General features: G+C 49.2%; 1 protein-coding gene across 1 annotated transcript in view; it reads right to left on the reverse strand.

Annotated features, from left to right (window-relative positions):
- Positions 1 to 5,625: 5,625 nt before the first annotated feature.
- Positions 5,626 to 23,706, reverse strand: part of TK2 (thymidine kinase 2) — a 54,833-nt gene continuing 36,752 nt past the window's right edge. Inside the window, exons 9-10 of the mRNA XM_033943400.1 lie at positions 13,379 to 13,459; positions 5,626 to 6,317 (exon numbers count right to left, since the gene is read on the reverse strand). Coding sequence (XP_033799291.1) covers positions 6,219 to 6,317; positions 13,379 to 13,459 — 180 coding nt within the window. The 3' untranslated portion in view covers positions 5,626 to 6,218. The remainder of the gene's footprint in view (positions 6,318 to 13,378; positions 13,460 to 23,706) is intronic.

Raw genomic sequence — 23,706 nt, forward strand, 5'->3', positions numbered from 1 at the left:
GAGTGGTGGAGGGAAAGAAAGGGGGCAGGGTGATATGGAAGGGTGGTGCTGATGGAATTGATGTACAGAGAAAGGGGAGAGACATAAGGGGGAAGGATATTGGAGGGAAAGAAAGGGGGCAGATGTAGATTGAAGAGGGGTGGATGGCGAGAGAAAGGGTAGACATTGGATGGTAGTGCAGATGGGAGAGATAAGGGAGCAAATGCAGGAAAGAAATGGGAGGAGAGAAAGAGGGGAGCAGATGCTGGATGGAAGTGGACAGAGAGAGGAGAAGGTACTAGATGGAAGGGTTGGAGAAAGAGGGTACATGATGGAAGGAGGGGATAAATAAAAGATGGGCACATGATGGGGAGAAAAGGATTGAGTTAGGGAAACACTGGAGGGGTGAGGGAAAGAGGTGGCAAGCTTTAGGTAGACAGTAAAAAAGGACATTGATGAGAGGGTAGTAAGAACGTAATCTAGACAGATGCAGAAAATAAAATGAAAAGGAAAATGAGGGAAAAAAGGGAAAGCGATTGCAGAAGAGAGGTGTGGGAGAGGAGAGGAGAGAGATGCCAGACCAATGGGGTGAAAGGAGAGATGGAAGGGGGAGGCATAAAGTTTCTGGAAGGGGCATAGAAGGAGAAAAGATGCCATGTAGGGGAAGAGAGACGGCAGACAGTGGATGGAAGGAAGAGAGTTACAAGAAGATGAGGAAAGCAGAAACCACAGAAGACAAAGGTAGAAAAAAAATTTTCTATTTATTTATTGCTTTAGGAGACATGTGTCACTGTTTCTGTGGGGCACTGTATGCAGAGTCCAGCTTCTTACTGGTTCAATTTAACCTTTGTCTATATATTTCTATTTTATCCCCCTTTTACAAAACTGTGGAGCATTTTTTAGCGCCAGCCGTGGTGGTAGCAGCTCTGATGCTCAGAATTCTATGAGCATCAGAGCTGTTACCACCGTGGCTAAAATCCACACTACAGTTTTGTAAAACAAGGAGGGGTTCGTTTGTGATTACATATTCCATACTAGGCAAAGGTGTTTTCTATGTTCTGTGTGTTTGAAAGACATATTTTTTTGTTAGGATTGACTGCAGGATTGATCTGTACTAGTTTGGCTTGTTTAGTTTTACAATGGGTGTATTGATGTTGTTCTGCTCACTGCAGTATGTAAGATACTGCCTTTTCCTAGGTACTCATGTGTGACGTATGGCTTGTTACTAAAAATCATGTTTTTTGTACAGATGGGGGAGTTGTCAAAAAAATGATGGGCCCCGGGTGTCACATAAGCTAGGTACGCCACTGGCCCTTAGTATATCTTCATGGCTCATACTTTTCTACTTGGCTCCTGGATTTGCTAATAGAACATCACCAAGTTTTGTTCTGAAACTCAAATCCTTTACTCCAGGCACAAGGTTTTAAAAAGAGAATGGTCTTAACAAACTGCCTTACTAGTAGAATAAGGTGCAAAAATTCTTCTCATCTCCCCTCTACCCCTGCCTCATTCTGAAATGTCCCTGGAAGTAATATAAGGAAAGCAGGAAACGCTAGGGTTCTTACAGATCCTGACTCATATTTTAAGGGCAGGACTTTGGATATTTTCTAAAGAGATACTGGGAGGAAGGAAAGGAATTCTGACTTATTTTAAGTTCTAGTTCACTTATCCTCTAGTAAAGCAGACAGAGCTAATTTTTAGCAACCTCCCTGATATTTGAAAAAGCTGTTTAATAAAGAGGTTTGGGATACAAATTGCTCAAACTAGATGTATCAAGGTCAGTCAGTCATGGTTTATGAGGAAAACCAAGTCTACGGCATGAACTTGATTCAGCTTGTGAATTTTTTTTCCACTGGAATGACTATGTATTTTGTACTGGCTACTTGATCCTTCACTGTACCGTATTTTCACGCATATAACGCGCGCGTTATACGCGTTTTTACCTACCGCGCATACCCCTCGCGCGTTATATGCGTGAGCGCGGTATACGAAAGTTTTAAAACATAGTTCCCACCCCGCCCGACGCCCGATTCACCCCCCCAGCAGGACCACTCGCACCCCCACCCCGAACGACCGCTCGCACGCGCTCCCACCCGCACCCACGATCGGAGCAAGAGGGAGCCCAAGCCCTCTTGCCCGGCCGACTCCCCGACGTCCGATACATCCCCCCCCCCCCCGGCAGGACAACTCGCACCCCCACCCCGAAGGACCGCTCGCACGCGCTCCCACCCGCACCCGCATCCACGATCGGAGCAAGAGGGAGCCCAAGCCCTCTTGCCCGGCCGACTCCCCGCCGTCCGATACATCCCCCCCCCCCGGCAGGACCACTCGCACCCCCACCCCGAAGGACCGCCGACTTCCCGACAATATCGGGCCAGAAGGGAGCCCAAACCCTCCTGGCCACGGCGACCCCCTAACCCCACCCCGCACTACATTATGGGCAGGAGGGATCCCAGGCCCTCCTGCCCTCGACGCAAACCCCCTCCCTCCAACGACCGCCCCCCCCAAGAACCTCCGACCGCCCCCCCAGCCGACCCGCGACCCCCCTGGCGACCCCCACGACCCCCCCACCCCCCTTCCCCGTACCTTTGGTAGTTGGGCCAGAAGGGAGCCCAAACCCTCCTGGCCACGGCGACCCCCTAACCCCACCCCGCACTACATTACGGGCAGGAGGGATCCCAGGCCCTCCTGCCCTCGACGCAAACCCCCCTCCCCCCCAACGACCGTCCCCCCCAAGAACCTCCGACCGCCCCCCAGCCGACCCGCGATCCCCCTGGCGACCCCCACGACCCCCCCACCCCCCTTCCCCGTACCTTTGGTAGTTGGCCGGACAGACGGGAGCCAAACCCGCCTGTCCGGCAGGCAGCCAACGAAGGAATGAGGCCGGATTGGCCCATCCATCCTAAAGCTCCGCCTACTGGTGGGGCCTAAGGCGCGTGGGCCAATCAGAATAGGCCCTGGAGCCTTAGGTCCCACCTGGGGGCGCGGCCTGAGGCACATGGGCCCAACCCATAGGTGGGGCCTATTCTGATTGGCCCACGTGCCTTAGGCCCCACCAGTAGGCGGAGCTTTAGGATGGATGGGCCAATCCGGCCTCATTCCTTCGTTGGCTGCCTGCCGGACAGGCGGGTTTGGCTCCCGTCTGTCCAGCCAACTACCAAAGGTACGGGGAAGGGGGGTGGGGGGGTCGTGGGGGTCGCCAGGGGGGTCGCGGGTCGGCTGGGGGGGCGGTCGGAGGTTCTTGGGGGGGGCGGTCGTTGGGGGGGGGGGGGGTTTGCGTCGAGGGCAGGAGGGCCTGGGATCCCTCCTGCCCGTAATGTAGTGCGGGGTGGGGTTAGGGGGTCGCCGTGGCCAGGAGGGTTTGGGCTCCCTTCTGGCCCAACTACCAAAGGTACGGGGAAGGGGGGTGGGGGGGTCGTGGGGGTCGCCAGGGGGGTCGCGGGTCGGCTGGGGGGGCGGTCGGAGGTTCTTGGGGGGGGCGGTCGTTGGGGGGAGGGGGGTTTGCGTCGAGGGCAGGAGGGCCTGGGATCCCTCCTGCCCGTAATGTAGTGCGGGGTGGGGTTAGGGGGTCGCCGTGGCCAGGAGGATTTGGGCTCCCTCCTGGCCCGATATTGTTGGGGAATCGGCGGTCCTTCGGGGGGAGGGATGTATCGGACGTCGGGGGGGGGGGGCATCAGGCTTTCAGGATGGGGACAGACCTTCAAGGGGGGACAGTGCACGGAAGTCAGGGGGGGTGAACGGAGAGTCGGGACAGCGCACGGAAAGTCAGGGCGGGCGAAAGGAGCGTCGGGCAGCATGCGCGGTATACCCGTGAGCGCGGTATACCAAAGTTTTTGTACATATCATCGTGATTTCTGCGCGCTATACCCGTGTGCGCGTTTTATACGGGTGCGCGTTATTTGCGTGAAAATACGGTAATAAGTAATTCCCTTATGCAAAAATCACATAATTACTGAATTATTTTTCAATCATCTAGCTCAAATACCAAAAAGTGTATTTATTTCTAGTATAAACATGCTTAAGACATCTGCTCACACTCTACTCCCTCCTCAACCCCCCCCCCAGCTTCCATCATGGTCCAATAAATAAGTCCTTGAATGGAACTAAGCCCCCAAACTACACACACACACTAAGTATATTTTTTTGAGCATCTGGTAGACATGATAAGAGGAGTAACTCAGACTGCAATTAAGTTACCTTTTTACTGACAGCTCTGCTCTATGACCTTCACACTTAGTTTTAAAAGAAAATTGAAATAAAGCTACAGCCTTGGTGTACATTGTGCTTAGAAATGCATCAGCATTCCCAAGAGCTGATATGCCAGTGTTCAGAAACATGAAAATACGAGCTGGATATGAGGATGCTGTTCTTTCTCCAATTCACAGGCTCACAGCTGGGAATATATATATATATTTTTTAATGAAGATTGGTAAACAGTATATCTTCTTGTTACAGGGCAGGCTAAGCCCCATTCCCTGCTCCAGATTAGATTAACCAGCCAAGAGCACACAATGTGACATCTATTCCTGTATTAAGAAAATATAATCTCTCTCATAGGAGTCCGTGGTATGGTGAGAGAAAATATTCCCTGTCATGCATAAATCTATGTACAGCAAAGATGTGCCTTAAATGGTAATAGAAAATTTAACAGGTGAATGGGCTGCTAGTTCTCAAAGGCATCAGCAGGAAACCTGGAACTCAGGGTAGAACTCATTAGATTTAAATTTGGTCCATCTTATGCAGATGTGATTCACTAAAGTAGCTTTATAACAGAGACTAGGGTCTGTTTGTTCAGGCAGATTTAAGGGTGCTTAAAGGGGATGGACTGGCAACATTATTTAAGTGAATCAATGAAATCTCTGCTTTTCAATCTGATTTATTTGGGATGTGGGTTTTTAGATTTAATGACTTGCTTTTTCACACTGAAGCAGAGGACAAATTACAGTCTGGAATTACAGTTTTAAGTTGTACCTGTGACATCAGAAGATGAAGTGACTTGCCTATGTCACAAGTAGCAGAGGTGGGAGAAGTAGGATTTCTAGCCTGGCTTCCTGGTTCATAGGATGCCGCTTTAACAATACTCCTCTTTTGGCCTCAAATTTCTAACAGTTGCATCAGAGATGACCTTTACGGCAGCCATACGCAACTTTAACGCTCCGGCTGCTCGTAGGAAGGAAATTTAGAAATCAACCGCCACGAAGGTAAGGGGAAGGGAGGGAGTAGTGAGATATTTGGACTGGGCAGCGGCAGCAGAGGCAATCAGTAAGGAGGGAGGGAGCGCGATAGGTGACTGTGCGCGTTCCCTCCCTTAACTGCAGGGACAAGGCCATTCGCCGCTCCACAGGGCGGTGAAAGGCCTTGTCCCCGGAGCTGCGGTAAACATTGTTTTTTCCCCACCGTTTCGGCGGGTAACAGCCACCGTGTCATTCTCTAGCTCTAACCACTTCACCAATAGCTCTCACCGTTATCAATGTAAAACTGGGGCCACTGTTCTAGCTGTTTCCAGAACCCCATACAGGAAGTATGGATAACTAGCTAAAGTACAGATGCTGCAAAAGATTTTTTTTTTAACATAATGTCTACCTATAAGAAAATACTTAGTCGTCTCCATTCCCGCATCCCCAATAAATAAAATATACAACTGAAGAGATGAAAAATGGATTTAAGAATAAGACTCAAAGTCAAAGATTAGGCAAGCTGACAGATTATGCACCAGTTCAGGCCACAATCCATTTAAAGTGCAAAACAAGAAGTCTTAGAATAAGGTCCCAAAAGCAGAAAACCCTAAGGAATGATGTACTGCAGCAGATAAGTTCAAGCCATCTGCAAACAGGCAAAATATCAAAGTCTGAGGACGGGGACATACCTCTTTTCTATTCTCAGTCAAGGTAGCATTCATCCCCTCATAGCAAAGGAAGGCACAAAAATCAGTCTTCTTTTCACACTGGCCTCTTTCAAAGCTGACCTATACTTGCGCATAAGGAATGCAGTAGCAGGCCGAGAGCAATACAGCGAGGATGTCCGGGGACTCAAAGGACAAGACTTATAAAAACATTGCCATCCAACAGCTTAGCTCACGGAGCCCCAGCACATTTCATTGTCTAAACAAATCCACGCCCTGAAGCCATTTCTTGCCAAGCCTGCCCGAGTTCCTGCTGATCTGAAGTTTTCTAATGCAACTACTCAGGAAACAGTCTCGGCACTTTGAAGCGAAGGCAGCCACCCCTCCCTGCCCCACATTACAAACACCATTGTTTATTGGATGGAGTCAGTATGCGGGTTCGGTTTTCTTCATACTGCCGGATTATTTTGGTCAAGTCATCATCCGCTTCTATTACCTAAAAAATAACCCACCGCCCCAAGAAAGAAAAAAAATTATTAAAAAAAAAAATAGATATATAAACAGCAAACCAAACCCTGCTCTGTTTTAACATTAAGGACACTGGGGAAACTGCACTGTTCTACTGATCACAGCCACAGTCCCCAAACAGCATTAAAAAAATTTAACATTTCAGCAGGTGATAGAGCAGTTTTAACACCTTTCAACATATCCATTGTATCAACTTACTGAGGGATTTACAGGAATGGCCAAGCAATAAAAAGATATTTTCATTGTCATTCCAGGTCATTTATATACATGCAAATTGACTTCAGTGTTATTTTAGAAAGCACAGTTACTTACCGTAACAGGTGTTATCCAGGGACAGCAGGCATATATTCTCACATGTGGGTGACGTCATCTACGGAGCCCCAGCGCGGACAGCTTTTCAAGCAAACTTGATTGAAGTTTCAAGTTTGCTATGCTGCACCACGCATGTGCATGCCTTCTTGCCCACTAGAGGGCGCATCCCCACCTTGTGGTCCTCAGTTCCATAGCCAGCAAAGAAGCCATCCCCGGGGAGGAGGGCGGGTTGTGAGAATATATGCCTGCTGACCCTGGATAACACCTGTTACGGTAAGTAACTGTGCTTTATCCCAGGACAAGCAGGCATGATATTCTCACATGTGGGTGACCTCCAAGCCAACCACAAAAGGGCAGGTGGGAGGATGGCAATTTAGGAAAACAGGTTACGCAAAACCGACTGGCCAAACCGGCCGTCGCTTCTGGACAACGTATCCAGACAGTAGTGGGAGGTGAAAGTATGAACCGAAGACCAAGTGGCAGCCTTGCAGATGTCCTCCACTGGAGTAGACCGGAGGAAAGCGACAGAAGCTGCCATCGCTCGGACTTTATGTCCCGTGACCCGACCATGCAGCGCGAGACCAGCCTGAGCGTAGCAAAAGGAAATACAAGCAGCCAACCAGTTGGACAAGGTGCGCTTGGAAACCGGACGTCCTAACCGATTAGGGTCGAAGGACAAAAATAATTGAGGAACCTTCCGATGAGACTGAGTGCATTGAAGATAAAAAGCCAACGCCCTCTTACAGTCAAGCGTGTGAAGCGCCACCTCGCCAGGATGCGAGTGGGGCTTCGGAAAGAACACCAGAAGAACAATGGACTGATTGAGGTGGAAATCAGACACAACCTTCGGCAAAAATTTAGGATGGGTGCGAAGAATCACCTTGTCATGATGGAACACAGTAAAAGGTGGATCCGCAACCAAAGCCTGCAACTCACTAACTCGCCTAGCAGAGGTGAGTGCAATCAAAAAAATCACCTTCCAAGTGAGAAACTTAAGATGAGATTTGTCAAGAGGCTCAAAAGGAGGTTTCATCAACTGAGCCAAGACCACATTAAGATCCCAAACTACCGGAGGAGGTTTCAGAGGAGGATGAACATTCACGAGACCCCTCATGAAACGAGTCACCAGAGGATGAAGAGAGAGAGACCGACCCTCGAGATGCCGATGGAAAGCAGCAATAGCACTGAGATGCACCCGAATGGAAGTCGTTTTCAGCCCAGACTTGGACAAATGCAACAAATATTCCAGAACCGAAGACACCGGAACCGAACTCGGATCCAGATGGTGCGAGGAACACCAGGATGAAAATCTGGTCCACTTCTGGGAATAACAAAGCAGAGTCGAGACCTTGCGCGAGGCTTCCAACACCTCCCTGACCGACTGAGAAACAGAAACCGAAGTCAAGGGGAAAGGAACCAAGCCGTCAGATGTAAGGACTGAAGATTGGGATGCAACAGCGAACCCCGACTCTGAGACAGCAGAGAGGGAAAAACTGGCAGAAGCAGAGGCTCCCTGACACTGAGTCGAAGGAGCAGGGAGAACCAGTGCTGACGAGGCCAACGAGGCGCAATGAGAATCATAGTGGCTCCGGACGACTTGAGATGAACCAACGTCCTCAAGATCAGAGGGAAAGGAGGAAACGCATAAAGGAACCTCCCTCCCCAGTCGAGAAGAAAGGCATCGGCCTCGAGACGGTCCGGGGAGTACATCCGAGAACAATAGAGGGGCAGCTTGTGAGTCTCCGGGGAGGCAAACAAATCCACCTGAGGAGTCCCCCAACGTTCGAAGACCTCGTGCAGAACTCGGGAGTTTAGCAACCACTCGTGCGGCTGGAGGAGACGACTGAGTTTGTCTGCCAGACAGTTCCTCTCTCCCTGAATGTAAACCGCACGTAGGAAGATGTTCTGGGAGACTGCCCATTCCCAAAGGCACAGGGACCAAGAGCCCGTTCCCCCTTGCTTGTTTACATAATACATTGCCACCTGGTTGTCCGTCTGCACGAGGACTACCTGATCGTGCAGCAGGTGGCAGAATGCTCGAGCAGCCAGAAAAATGGCACGAAGCTCCAAAACATTGATGTGACAACGACGGTCCTCTGCTGACCATAGACCTTGAGTCCGCAGACCGTCTAGATGAGCCCCCCACGCGTACTCCGAGGAGTCCGTGGTCAGGACCTTGCGATGCGGAAGAACAAGAAAGAGCAAACCCCCAGAAAGATTGGAAGAGTTGGTCCACCAACGGAGCGAGCGTCTCAAGGAAGGAGTCACTGTTATAGGGGAGGAGACTGGGTCCCGATCCTGACGCCACTGGGAGGCCAAGGTCCACTGAGGAAGCCTCAGGTGCAAACGGGTGAACGGAGTGACATGGACCGTCGACGCCATGTGGCCGAGCAGAACCATCAGGCGCTGCGCCAAAACTGAGGGCAGCAGCGAAACCTGGTGACTCAATCGAAGCAGGGCCTCCAACCGTTGCGGGGGAGGAACGAACGGAGGCGAACCGTGTCCAGCACGGCCCCGATAAACTGAAGGGATTGAGCCAGGCACAACTGAGACTTGGGGAAGTTCACTTCGAACCCCAGACCTTGAAGGAAGATGATAGTCTGTCGGGTCGCTGAAATAACCCCTTCCTTGGAGGACGCCTTGATCAGCCAATCGTCCAGGTAGGGAAAGACCTGCAGCCCCCGAGATCTCAGGGCTGCCGCGACCACCACCATGCACTTCGTGAAGACTCGAGGGGACGAAGCCAGCCCAAAGGGGAGGACCCGATATTGAAGGTGCAACTCCCCCACCTGGAACCTGAGGAACTTGCGGAAGGCGGGATGCACCGGAACATGAGTATATGCTTCCTTCAGGTCCAGGGAGCACATCCAGTCCCCCGATTCTAACAGAGGGTACAGGACTGGAAGGGATAACATACGAAACTTCTCCCGGACAAGGAACTTGTTGAGCCTCCGGAGGTCCAGAATGGGGCGTAAGTCCCCTGTCTTCTTCGGGACCAAAAAGTAACGGGAGTAAAACCCTCGTCCCCATTGGTTCGGGGGCACCGGCTCCACCGCCCGAAGGCTCAACAAGGACCTGGCTTCCGAAAGGAGAAGAGGAAGCTGGGCTCGACAGCAAAGAGAAGCCCCCGGCGGATGTTCCGGCGGCGTGGCTGAGAAGTTTAGCGAGTAACCCTCGGAGATGATCCGGAGCACCCAATTATCCGACGTGATCCTGGCCCAGGCCGGATGAAAGGCCTGCAAGCGGCCCCCGATTGGAAGGGGGTCCGTCGACAGTGCGGAGGGGGCCCGCCCCCATCCGCTCATCACGTCAAAAAGATGGAGCCGGTTTAGACGCCCCTTGCGCCTGAGGTTTCGGTTGGGACGCTCTGCCCTGCTGAGGAGGACGCCGGGGTGGAGGCCTAGAGAAAGCCGGCGTCGACTTCTGCGGGTATCGCCGCGGTGGAGGTCTAAACGGCTTCTGCAGCGGTACCCGGGGTTTAGGATGGACCAAGGAGGTGATGGAGCGCTCATTTACGGACAGGCGTTTGGTCGCCGCCTCCAAGGACTCATCGAACAATTCTGAGCCAACACATGGAAGATTGGCCAGACGTTCTTGCAAGTTCGGGTCCATATCAAGGGTACGGAGCCATGCGAGATGGCGCATCGCCACCGCAAAGGCGGAGACTCGAGAGGCCAACTCAAACGCGTCGTAAACTGCGTGAAAGAGGTACAGACGCAGCTGTGACAAATTGGCCATAAAGGTACCAAAATCCCCCTTATGGGAATCCGGCATGACCCCATGATAACGGGGCAACGCCTTCACCATCTGCTGTAAATAGGACGAAAATGTGAAAGCATAATTAAGGACCCTGGCAGCCATCATGGAATTGGAGTAGAGGCGACGACCAAACTTGTCCAGGGTCCGTCCCTCCCGTCCGGGGGGGACCGCAGCAGAGACCCGAGAAGGCTGGGACTTCTTCAACGCCGACTCCACCAGCAACGACTGGTGGGACAGCTGCGCTTTTTCGAAGCCTTTGCAAGGGACTGTACGGTACTTTGACTCCATCTTCGAGGGAACCGCCGTAACCGTGAGAGGGGAGTCCAAGTTTCTCAGGAAGGTCTGATGGAGAACTTTGTTGAGAGGCAGACGAGGAGTCTCCCTTGGGGTAGAAGGCAAATCCTGCTCCTCCAAAAATTCCTTCGTATATTGAGAACCCGACACAAGATCAAGGTCCAAAGCCCTCCCCATATCAAGCACAAATCTCGAAAAGGATGAGGGCTTCGAAGGCGGAGAGGGAGATCGAGAAGCCCGCGCCGCCAAAAAAGAAGGGGAAGCCTCACAGGAGTAACGAGGTTCCTTACCCGTGCCAGACCCCTGTACCCCAAGAAGCCGCACCCAGCGACCTCGACGGGGTCGGGGACCGCCCATGCCCCGAGGAACCCCTGCGGGAAGTCCCCGGGGTATGAGACACCGAGGCATGCCCCTTCCGTCTCGGCGAGGAGTCCCTCGATAACTCTACCTCGGAGGAACGGAAAAGCCTCGGATTATCGAGGCGGAGCTCCGAGACACGCAGGGTCTCAGCCCGGTCGGCGAGGAGTAACCGCGTCGGCGAGGAGAGCCCCGAAGACGTTTGGGCTTCCTCGGCCGACGCTTCGCCCGAGGCCGAGGAGCCCCGGGAGGACCTCGACGAGGAAGAAGAGGAAGAGATCCTCCGAACCCTTCGCACCTTGTCCCGAGGCCGCACGCTCCGCTCAGGCTGGTCAACCGAGGTCGAGGGCAAGGTCGGGGTCGAGGCCGAAGCCACCCCGGGGGCCGAAGTCGAGGGTACCGAGACCGAGGCTGCCGAAGCAGGGGCAGACGAGGCCGAAGCCGGCTGTAGTTGCGCGAGGGCACCGGACAGCTCCGAGGCAATGAGTGCACGGAGTAAGTCTTGAAAAACGGGAACCCCCATCATAGCCGGTAGATCCGGGGCCGGCGGGTGCTCCCTCGAGGGCGACCTCGATCTCGAGTATTCCCGCGGGGCACCCGACTTCGACGCTCGGGGCGGGGCCGAGGACGACCCATCCGCCCCCGTCGATGAGCCCGAGGATGGCTTCTTCGAGGCTGGAACAGAAGAAGGAAGTGAGGACTTACCCACCGTCGACTTTTTCTTCCTCTCTCCCTGCCCCCTTCTTTCTTTCTGTCTATCTTTCTCTCTCCCTGCCCCCTTCTTTCTTTCTGTCTTTCTTTTTCTCTCTCCCTGCCCCTCTTTCTCCCTGCCCCCCTTTCTGTCTTTCTCTCTGCACCCTTTCTTTCTGTCTTTCTTTCTCTCTCTCTCTCCCTGCCTGCCTGCCCCCCCACACAAACCTACCTCCACCATTGCCAAATGCCCCCAACAAACACTTCCTCCTATCTGCTCTTACTCTTATTTCCCAAATTATGTATTTTTCTCTCAGTTCCCTTCCCCCATTACAGCACATGCTCCCTCTCTGAGTTTTTGTCACCCTCACAGCCTATTTCTTCTCCACTGTCACAGCTCTACTCCAAGTTTCTGTCTCCATCAGTCTGTCACTCTTCGCTTTAGAACTTTCAGACACTTCTGGCTCTTCGTAGCAACATTCTCTGTCCCAGCAATTAACCATTTCAATTCACTTCATCCCTTCATAGTCCCCTCTATTCCTTCCCATGACATCACTACCAACCTGCGTTTCACTCCCAACCGTGTGCTGGGCCCACAAGCCCACCCACCTCCACGTCAATTCTGACATCGGAGAGGAAGTTCCAGGCCAGCCAGGCAGCAATTGGCTGGCCCAGAACTTCCTCTCCAATGTCAAAATTGCCGTGGGGGGAGGCTTGTGGGCCAGGCGTTTGTGGAGTGGCTGCACTCGCCTGGCTTTTGTGGTGTCAGGGAAGCAGGGAGAACGCAAAGACAACGCGAGTCTATCCCAGGCTCCGCGATCGACTCATGTTGCCCTTGTGATCTACTGATTGATCGCGTTCGACCTTTTGGGCACCCCTACTGTATAGGATACTGGTATGCAATTCTCAGCCGCTCCTTAGGCAGTGGCTGAGACCAGCGTCCTATACAGAATCAGCCCCTTACAGTAAGTGCCCATTTGTAGAACAGTACCTGTGCATGGATTACCATTTTTGTCCCAATGCTTTTTTGTGCTGAAACACCTAACATTCAGTGCTATATATAGAATTCTCCCCTATGTGTACACAAAGCATTTATCTGCAGATAAATTTCTCTATGGATCGATCAGGATGAAGTAGGGAATATGGCACATGATCCTGGTACCTATGCCATTGAAAATGACTTGATTCAATAAGGTAGGGACATCCAATATGTGAGCTTGTAGCCGCAATGCAATCAACCTGACCTTTGGTTGAGTTTTATTTGGGAAAAAATTGATTTACTTCAGTAGCTAGCCCACAATTTTAAGCATTACATGGTTATTTTGTGGAGCTGAGATTAATTTCAGAAGAGATTCACACCTTTTGATGAGTATAAGTCATATAATAACAGGCTAAAAATTCATGCAGCCTAAACACATAAATGTCTAATCATATAGCCCACTGTTGAAAAATCTTGGGATACTTCTGGCGTAAGGAATATGCTCAAGCTCGTCTTTAAAGAAGATCAAATTGGAAAACACTCTAAATTCTAGCTATTAATAAAATGAATTCTAGTGAGCTTGCTAGAGATCATACTCAATAAGCCACACCACTGTGAATAGTTGGATCTAGACTTACAAGTACTGGAGCAGGCACTGGAAAGCTGTTTTGTTGAATCAACCACTCTTCGTGAAGATGATGGATTGCTTCTAAGTATTCCTGCACACAAACCCATTGAACATGAATTACTGGGCTTCAAGAGTGAAAACAGGATTCTTTGCAGGCTGTGGTTCTTTTAAGCAAACCAACATATCAATTATCCAAAGAAAATGTTAAAAACTGTGTCATTTGGCTATTTAAATAAGAAACCAAAAACTGGACTTAGAGATATTTGGAGTATTGAGATTAAGCATCAAATTAATGCATCTCAATGGACACGTATTTGGTCTTGGAGGATGAGATGTACAATGTCTGCGTCTATGAGGCAAACATGGTTTTTCCTGTTGCATAGCGCACTCTGGACCCCTGTTTGTTTACAAAAATTGGATTGCTCTAAGTCTAATAGATGTTGGCATTGTCATCTCGAAGCTGGAACTTTAGATCATTTATTGTTTTATTGTCTATTCATTAAGGCTTTTTGGGAGTCTATTTGGGATCAAATAAATTGCCTGTTAGAGAATCATGTAGCATTGTCATATGACACAATTTTATTTGGCATGTCTATGAGAGCTAAATGTCAAATATCTGCTAATAATAACAAGCTTTTGATGATATTAACAGGAGTTGCCATCCAACAAATAACATAATTGGAAGGACTGTAGAAGACTGAATTATTGTTTTTGGTGGAATTCAGTTTGTCATGTGTATAAAATGGAAAGAGCGTTGGCAGTTCAAAAAGGTTATTATAATAAATTTAAAGATGTGTGGGGACCATTATTAAATTATAGTAATGAATAAGTTACACTTTTCCCAATTTTAATACACATATGGATTTGGGGGGGGGGTTCTTGGTTTTCCATTAAGAATCTATATAATAAAACCGTAGGCGGCGCATGCGCAGTCTTATCGGCGTGCTTCCGTGATCCGTATGTCCGTGGCCGCCAAGACTGCAGCATGCCCCGCGCTTACTACGGCCCCATGCGCAGCTCAGTTCGGCACGGCGGTTTCCCCAGATAGGGGAAGTCGAAAAACTCACTCCCGACGCGCAGCTGAGTTCGGCACGGCGATTTCCCCGGTTTCCCCAGATAGGGGAAGCCGAACTGCTCACTCCCGTCTCAGCGGCCTGCACATCGACGATTCAACCCCCTCCCCCCCCCCCCCGGGGCTGCCTAAAGAAACAAAGTTTCACGGTGCTTGGCCCGCCAAACAATTCCTGCTGTTGCCGAAATTTGCCCCACCGTTCCTTCCCTTCCTCCATCAGGTCAGTTCAACTCCGCCTATGTTAAAAGGAGCTGCTTTGAAATTGGAGCCCTGCCGCCACCGTAACACGTTCCTCTCTGCCAAGGCAGAGGGGAAAGTGCTACGGCAGTGGCAGGCCTCCGATTTCGACGTGGCTCCTTTTAACATTGGTGGATTCACTGCACCTGATGGAGGGAGGGAAGGAAAGGTGGTTGTGCGGCGCGGGAAGGGGGCGGCAAGGGACTAAGTTGGCCGGTAGTGCTGTTTTTCCATGAAGGAGGAACACGTGAAAAGAAAACAAAATAAAGAAAACGTTGGCCCCCGCCGAAGAAGTGGAATGTGGAGGAGGGGCGCAAGGAGCCGGAGAGCTGTATGTAAGTGTGTGCGCGCGCGTGTGTATAGCCAAGGAGGAAGTGCAGCAGGAGCAAGGAGGTGGGGAGAGTGGATTTCCCCTACTTGGATGTCAGTAAAAGCTTTGGTCCTGTGATCCTCACTCTTTTCCTGGGGCTACTGCTGGACAGAGGGGGAGCAGGACATAAAGGAGAAGAGCTACTGCTGGACAGGGGGAGGAGGGAATGGGAGGGGTGCTGCTGGACAGGGGGAGATAAAAGGAGAAGGGCTACTGCTATATGGGGGGAGCAGGGAAAGGGGGAGAGGTGTTGCTGGACAGGGAGGAGGTAAAAATAAGGGAGAAGGGCTGCTAGCACCCGTTAATGTAACGGGCTAAACAACTAGTATATATATGAATGTCATAAGATATTATTTTCAGGTGGTATAGATTAGTTATATATGAATTTGGGAGGGGGTGGGGGTTAAATCTTATTGGTGTAGGATATTGAAGATTTTTCAAGTGATGTATTATAATTGTTTGATATTTACTGTACACTTGATGTAAGCTATAAAATGAATAAAGAATATTAAAAAACTGTGTCATTTGAACGTATTTATGCTTGAAAGGCAGAGAGTTATATTTTGCTTTTATATGCGATTATTGATAGATGGCTATGTTTTGCTGTTATTTTTTTAGAGATTATTTAGGCTGTGTTTTGTTTTTGTTATGTGTTTACAGTGTATTTTTGTATTGTATTACGTATGTTCATTTGTGACCCGCATAGAATTGTTGGATTTACGGGATATAAATTTTTTAATAAATAAATAAAATGACATGCATGAGCTTAGTAGTAGTGCTGCCCGATTCAGGAAAAAAATTTTTGATTCGATTTGATTCAGCCTATTGAATCGATTTTTTGATTCGATTTTCCTGCCCAATTGGGTGTTTTTTTTAAACATCCTAGTGGGTTTATTTTATAGCCTCTCCTACCCACAGTGGCGCTGTGGTGTAAACAAAATAAACAAACAAAAAAAAAGACTTTTCCTCTCTCTGTTAAGTCCTAGCTCATGTTCATGGTCTAACACCAGCTCTGACAGGATACACATTTCAAATCTGACATATTGTAATCACAAACAGAAAATAAAATTTTTTTCTCTCTTTTGTTAGAAACATAGAATATGAAGGCAGAAAAGGGCCTTCGGCCCAACAAGTCTGCCCACTCAAATAACCCTCCCCTCTAAGTTCTTCTTTGAAATGAGCCCACGTGTTGATCCCATTTGTTCTTAAAGTCAGTCACGTTACTGGCCTCAACTACCTGAAGTGGAAGATCATTCCTTTCGGTGAAGAAGTACTTCCTAGTGTCACTATGGAATTTCCCGCCCCTGATTTTTAGCAGATGCCCTCTTGTCGCCGTAGGGCCTGTAAGGAAGAAGATGTCTTCTTCTACCTCAATACGGCCAGTGACGTATTTGAACGTCTCTATCATGCGTTTCTCGAGAGAGTAAAGGTGCAACTTACCTAGTCGTTCTTCATATGGGACATCCTTGAGCCCTGAGACCATCTTGGTGGCCAATCGTTGAACTGATTCCATTCTCAGCACATCCTTCCGAAATTGTACACAGTATTCCAGATGTGGTCTCACCATGGACCTATACAGCGGCATTACCACCTCGGGCTTTCAGCTGACAAAGCTTCTCCGGATGCAACCCAGCATTTGTCTATCCTTGGATGAGGCTTTCTCTACTTGATTGTCTGCCTTCATATCTTCACTAATGATTACTCCCAGGTCCCGTTCTGCCATAGTTCTGGTCATTATTCAAATCGTTTTGGTCCCAGGCTCTGGTTGTCTTCTGATAACTCGCTTGCCAGAGTCTCCTGCCTATTTGTCATTTCCTTCTTTCTCTATGCTAACCATCCATCTTCCATTTCTGTCCTCCCCTTTTGTTTCCCTTCCCTCCCCCTGAGGTCTGGCATCTTTCCTTTTTTTTCCATCTCCATCCCCGCAGCGATGGACCCCACCATCCCCAGATCCACCATATCTCCTTTTCTCAACTACCCTTTCAACCAGCATCTCTCCCTCCTTCCCCACCACCCTAGGGTCCACCAGCTCTCCCTTTCTCTTCCAGGCTCCTATCCAGTATCTTTATCCTCCCCCCTCTTCACCATCCCTTGTGTCCAACAATGAGTATACAAGATGCATGTTAAATAAAGTGCCTCTTCCCTCTTCATCACACCCCCACTATTCCACACTGTCAATTTGCAACCCACAACCCAACTCAAACAAGTGTAGGTGGTACTCAAGCAGTTTTTGTATAGGACAGGAAAAAGGATCTAGGGCCCTGCCCTAACACCAGATGGCAGACAGACCACCTCTACTTGGAACCATATAGCATCCTAGTTGAATTTCTCCTGGATGCAAGTAGGATTTAAGAGACTCCCCCCCCCCCTTTCAGTAGATTCAAAAAGTCAATATCCAAGCCATGAGGGCCATGAACTGAGGTCAGGCTGTAAGAGGGACAGAAAAAATAAAGTCTCTACAAACCTGAGCCTAGCTCTAGAAGGACATATAACCATATCCGTTGTGGACAGTACAGCATAAGGATCATAGTTCCTTGGTCCTGCTTAAGTTTCAGGACAGAATTTTTGCTATGAGATGCAATGAAGGATATGCTTGCCCAACCTTTCCCCAATTGAGGAGAAAGGCATCTGAGTCTAGGATGTTGTGCGATAGTGGTTCTGGAGCTAAACTGAGTGGCTTTGGTGCAGTGATTGAGTGGCAAAAGGATCCTCTAAGGTGGTGCCCCACTCTTGAAAGATCTTCTGGGCATCACCCATGTTCAAGGACCACTCATGTGGCTGCATGTCTCCTCTGTCTGCCAGACAGTTGTTCTTCCCTGCCAGTTAAATAGCTCTCAGAACTATCTTTTGAGAGACAGCCCAGTACTACACCCTGATTGCTTCCTGACACAGGAGATACAAACTCATATTTCCTGCTTGTTAACAGTACATTGCCAATTGGTTGTCTATCTAAATAAAATACTTTTGTTTCTTAGCCAGCCTCTGCAAGCCTTTAGAGTGTTTCAGATAGCTCTTAGATTGAGGAGGTCAACTTGACTTTGCTTCTCCCAAGCAGACCACTGACCCTGCATGTGAAGCATGATGAGCCCCCCACCCAGGGTTGGATGCATTTGCTGTCAGTGTCCTGTGGTGCTAAGGAATTTGAAATGGGAGTCCCTTGTCCAAAATATTTCAAATTAGCCACTAAGACAGAGAGTTTCTTAAGACAGGGTCCATTGATCTATCCTCAAATTAAGGTGCCGCATATACTGTTGACTCTGTTGCACTCTCCAGGTATGAGCCTCTATTCACTAAACCTGGAGGAAGACTTTAGCCTGAGTCATGTTTAGAAGGACTCCTATAAACTCCAATTGCTGGGATGGGTTGAAGTGGGACTTAGGGTAACTGATGATGAATCATGTAGTTGTAACACTCAAATAGTTCTACATACTGATTCTTACACCCCTTCCTTTGATATGCTCTTGATCAGCAATCATCTAGGTAGGGAAATACATGCATTCTTAGTCTGCATAGCAATGCTGTGACTATTGCTAGATTCTTGGTGAAGGCTCTAGGTGCTACTGTGTACTACCATTTGGATTCTAGTCACTGGATGTGGTGTTTCACTATTACTCAAATCTGAAATACATCCTATGACTGGGATGTATCTGTATGTGGGTATATGTATCCTTTAAGTCCAGAGAGCATAGCCAGTCTTTGTCCTGAATCATGGGGAGCAGGCCACCCAGAGAAACCATGCTGAACTGCTTTGCCAGATATTTGTTCAGGGCCCTTAGGTCGAGGATGGCATGAAATCCCCCATTTTTTGGGAACTAAGAAATTTTTGGAATAAAATCCCAGCCCTCTTGTCCATGGCAGAACGGGTTCAACCACACTGGCCTGTAAGAGGGAAGAGTTTCTTTGTAAGAAATTCCTGCTGTTAAGAGCTTAACTGTGATGCTCTTGGAGGGCAATTTGGAGGGACAGCTTCCAATTGTAGAGTGTAACCAGTCCAGACTATTTTGAGAATCCGCCAGTCTGAAGTTGCAAGAGGCCACCTTGGAAAGTCATCAGTGACAGTTACTGGGATTGCAACTATGCTCTCCTGGAACCAGTCAAAAGCTTGTCCCTTGCTTTCACTGGGGATCCTGCTTAGACTTCTGGGATCTCTGCAAGACTTCTGGTTGTTCTGGAGTGGTTGAGAAGGTGGAGAATACCTATACCTTTGAGTAGTAGATTCTCCTTTGTCCTTTGCCACTATATCTCCTGGACATGGAGACTAAGCTAGGAGTAAGCCTGGTTTGATTGTATCAGAACATTTTTTGATGAGGTCCATGACCTCTTCCACCTTTTCATTAAAGAAGATCATCAGCGCCCAGGTGAAAAAATGTTTCTGCACCCTCTGGAAACTGCGCACCATCAAACATTACTTCGACCACCTAGCCTTCCGACTACTCGTTCAATCTCTGGTATTAAGCATATTAGACTACTGCAACATCATTTACCTGGGATCCTATAAAAATACCATCAAACGTCTAAGAATAGTCCAAAAAGCACAGTTACTTACCGTAACAGGTGTTATCCAGGGACAGCAGGCAGATATTCTTGACTGATGGGTGACGGCACCGACGGAGCCCCAGTACGGACAATTTTAGAGTGATTGCACTCTAAGAACTTTAGAAAGTTCTAGCTAGGCCGCACCGCGCGTGCGCGAGTGCCTTCCCGCCCGACAGAGGCGCGCGGTCCCCAGTTAGGATAAGCCAGCTAAGAAGCCAACCCGGGGAGGAGGGTGGGACGCAAGAATATCTGCCTGCTGTCCCTGGATAACACCTGTTACGGTAAGTAACTGTGCTTTATCCCAGGACAAGCAGGCAGCATATTCTTGACTGATGGGTGACCTCCAAGCTAACAAAAAGAGGGATGGAGGGAAGGTTGGCCATTAGGAAAACAAATTTTGTAAAACAGATTGGCCGAAGTGTCCATCCCGTCTGGAGAATGCATCCAGACAATAGTGAGATGTAAAAGTATGAACTGAGGACCAAGTAGCAGCCTTGCAGATTTCCTCAATAGGAGTGGAACGGAGGAAAGCTACAGACGCTGCCATAGCTCTAATTTTGTGGCCCGTGACAGAACCTTCCAGTGTCAGGCCCGACTGAGCATAACAGAATGAAACGCAAGCAGCAAGCCAATTGGACAGAGTGCGTTTAGATACAGGATGACCCAACTTGTTAGGATCAAAGGACAAAAACAGTTGAGGAGATGATCTGTGAGGTTTGGTGCGATCAAGATAGTAAGCCAGAGCACGTTTACAATCCAAGGTATGCAAAGCCTGTTCACCTGGATTAGAATGAGGCTTTGGGAAAAAAACAAGTAGAACGATGGATTGGTTAAGGTGAAACTCAAACACAACCTTAGGAAGGAATTTTGGATGTGTACGGAGGACGACCTTATCATGGTGAAAAACAGTGAAAGGTGGATCAGCCACCAGTGCATGGAGCTCACTGACCCTCCTGGCAGAAGTGAGAGCTATCAGAAAGACCACTTTCCAAGTTAGAAATTTAAAATGCGTTGTGGCCAAAGGTTCGAAAGGAGACTTCATTAACGCAGAAAGAACCACATTAAGATCCCACACAACAGGAGGGGCCTTAAGAGGTGGCTTCACATTGAAAAGGCCCTTCATGAACCTTGAAACTAAGGGATGAGCTGAGAGGGGTTTTCCATGAATCGGCGCATGAAAAGCTGCAATAGCACTAAGGTGAACTCTTATCGAAGAGGATTTAAGACCAGAGTCAGATAAGGACAAAAGATAGTCCAACACCAGTCCCACTGCTGTAGACATGGGATTATGGTGATGTAACAGGCACCAGGAAGAAAACCGAGACCACTTTTGTTGGTAACAATGAAGGGTAGACGGTTTCCTGGAGGCATCAATAATAGAACGGACAGGCTGAGACAGGAGAGAGTGAGGCGAAGTCAGCCCGAGAGATACCAAGCTGTCAGGTGCAGAGACTGTAAGCTGGGATGAAGTAGCGTTTGCTGATGCTGTGTAAGTAGTGAAGGAAACAGAGGAAGAGGTATGGGTTCCCTGGAACTGAGTTGAAGCAGAAGGGAGAACCAATGCTGCCTGGGCCACCGTGGAGCGATGAGAATCATGGTGGCTTGTTCCCTCTTGAGCTTGAATAATGTGCGCAGCATGAGCGGAAGAGGAGGGAATGCATAAAGGAAGAGATTGGTCCAATCCAGGAGAAATGCATCGGGTTCCAGACGGTGAGGAGAGTAAAGTCTGGAGCAAAACAGGGGCAGTTGATGGTTGTGGGGAGCTGCAAAGAGATCCACTTGAGGTGTGCCCCATTGAGAAAAAATGGACTGGAGAGTTGAGGGGTCGAGAGTCCATTCGTGAGGTTGAAGAATTCTGCTGAGATTGTCTGCTAAGCAATTCTGTTCCCCTTGGATGTAGACTGCCTTCAGGAATAGGTGACGAGCAGTCGCCCAGGTCCAAATCTTTTGAGCTTCTTGACACAGGGGACGGGATCCCGTTCCTCCCTGTTTGTTGATGTAGTACATTGCAACTTGGTTGTCTGTGCAAATGAGTAGTACCTGAGGAAAGAGAAGATGTTGAAAAGCTTTGAGGGCGTAAAACATCGCTCTGAGTTCCAGGAAATTGATGTGGTGTTTCTTTTCCTGGTTGGTCCAAAACCCCTGAGTTTGGAACTCGTTCAAGTGAGCTCCCCATGCATAGGGGGAGGAATCCGTGGTGATGACCAGTTGATGAGGAGGTAGATGGAACAGCAGACCTCTGGATAGATTTGAGGATGTCAACCACCAAAGAAGCGACTGTCGAAGAGACGAGGTCACAGATATGAGTTGTGAACAAGGATCCGTCGCTTGGGACCACTGGGTCGCTAAGGTCCATTGAGGAGTACGCAGATGGAGACGTGCGAAGGGTGTGACATGTACTGTGGAGGCCATGTGACCCAAGAGCACCATCATGTGATTTGCAGAGATGGAAGTTTGCTGGAACACCTGCTGACAGAGATGAAGGACGGTGTGAAGGCGGTTTGGAGGAAGAAACGCCCTCATTCGAATAGTATCCAGAATGGCTCCAATGAATTGAAGTCGCTGAGTTGGAATGAGGTGCGACTTGGGTAGATTGATTTCGAACCCCAACAGTCGAAGGAAGTGAAAGGTCTGATTGGTGGCTATGTGAACGGCCTGAGGAGAAGGAGCCTTGATGAGCCAGTCGTCCAGATAAGGGAAGACTTGAAAGTTGTGGGAGCGGAGATAAGCTGCGACCACAATCAGACATTTGGTGAATACCCTGGGAGAGGAGGCTAGGCCGAAGGGTAACACCTTGTATTGGTAATGATGTTGGTTGACAAGGAAGCGAAGATATTGTCTGGACATCAGATGAATCGGAATGTGAGTATACGCCTCCTTGAGATCGAGGGAACATAGCCAGTCTTCCTGAGAGAGAAGAGGGTATAGGGTGGCAAGAGATAACATCTTGAACTTCTCCTTGACCAGACATTTGTTGAGATCCCTGAGATCTAATATTGGTCTGAGATCTCCGGTCTTTTTGGGTACAAGAAAGTACCGGGAATAAAATCCCAGGCCTTGCTGGTCTAGAGGAACTGGTTTGATGGCATTGAGAAGAAGGAGGGATTGAACCTCCTGAGCGAGGAGGAGGGATTGAGCCTTGTTGGAAGCAGACTCTTTTGGCAGACTTAAAGGTGGAGGAGTCTGAAAGTTTAGGGAGTAGCCGTGGGCGATGATAGCAAGTACCCACTGGTCGGAGGTGATTGCTTCCCAGCGAGACAGAAAAACTTGTAGTCGACCTCCTATGGGCTGAGGTAGAGGACATGAGGGAGGAAGACTGGCAATGTCCTGGAGAAGAGAGTCAAAAGGGCTGCGTCGGCTTAGGTTGAGGAGCCGGCTTTACAGTAGGCTGTTGTTGCTGACGGGCCTGTTGCTGCTGCTGACGCTGTCTGCGAGGTTGAGGAGGATGAGGCTGAGCCGGTCGAGCAGAAAACCTCCTTTGATATGAGGATTGTTGCCTGAATGGACGAGGAGGCGGAGGTTTTTTCTTGTTTTTCAACAAGGTGTCCCACCTAGTTTCATGGGCGGAGAGCTTTTGTGTGGTGGTATCCATGGACTCCCCAAACAGCTCATCCCCTAGGCAAGGCGCATTGGCAAGCCGGTCCTGATGGTTTACATCCAGGTCTGAGACCCGTAGCCATGCCAACCTTCTCATTGCCACAGACATAGCAGTAGCTCGTGATGTCAGTTCAAAAGTATCATAAATTGAACGGACCATAAACTTCCTGAGTTGCAAAAGACTAGAGGTACATTGCTGAAAAGCAGGAAGCTTACGGTCCGGAATATACTTTTGAAAAGAGGTCACCTGTTGAATGAGATGCTTCAGGTAAAAAGAGAAGTGGAATGCGTAATTACCTGAACGGTTGGCCAGCATCGCATTTTGGTAAAGGCGTTTCCCAAATTTGTCCATGGCCTTTCCTTCTCTGCCAGGAGGGACAGAGGCATATACACTGGCTCCTGCAGATTTCTTCAGGGTTGACTCTACCAACAAAGATTCATGGGGAAGTTGGTGCTTGTCAAATCCTGGGATTGGAATAACTTTATACAGAGATTCCAGTTTTCTTGGGGCTCCTGGAATCGTCAA

Source organism: Geotrypetes seraphini, chromosome 4 (genome assembly GCF_902459505.1).
Source record: "Geotrypetes seraphini chromosome 4, aGeoSer1.1, whole genome shotgun sequence".
NCBI classification, from domain to species: Eukaryota; Metazoa; Chordata; class Amphibia; order Gymnophiona; family Dermophiidae; genus Geotrypetes; species Geotrypetes seraphini.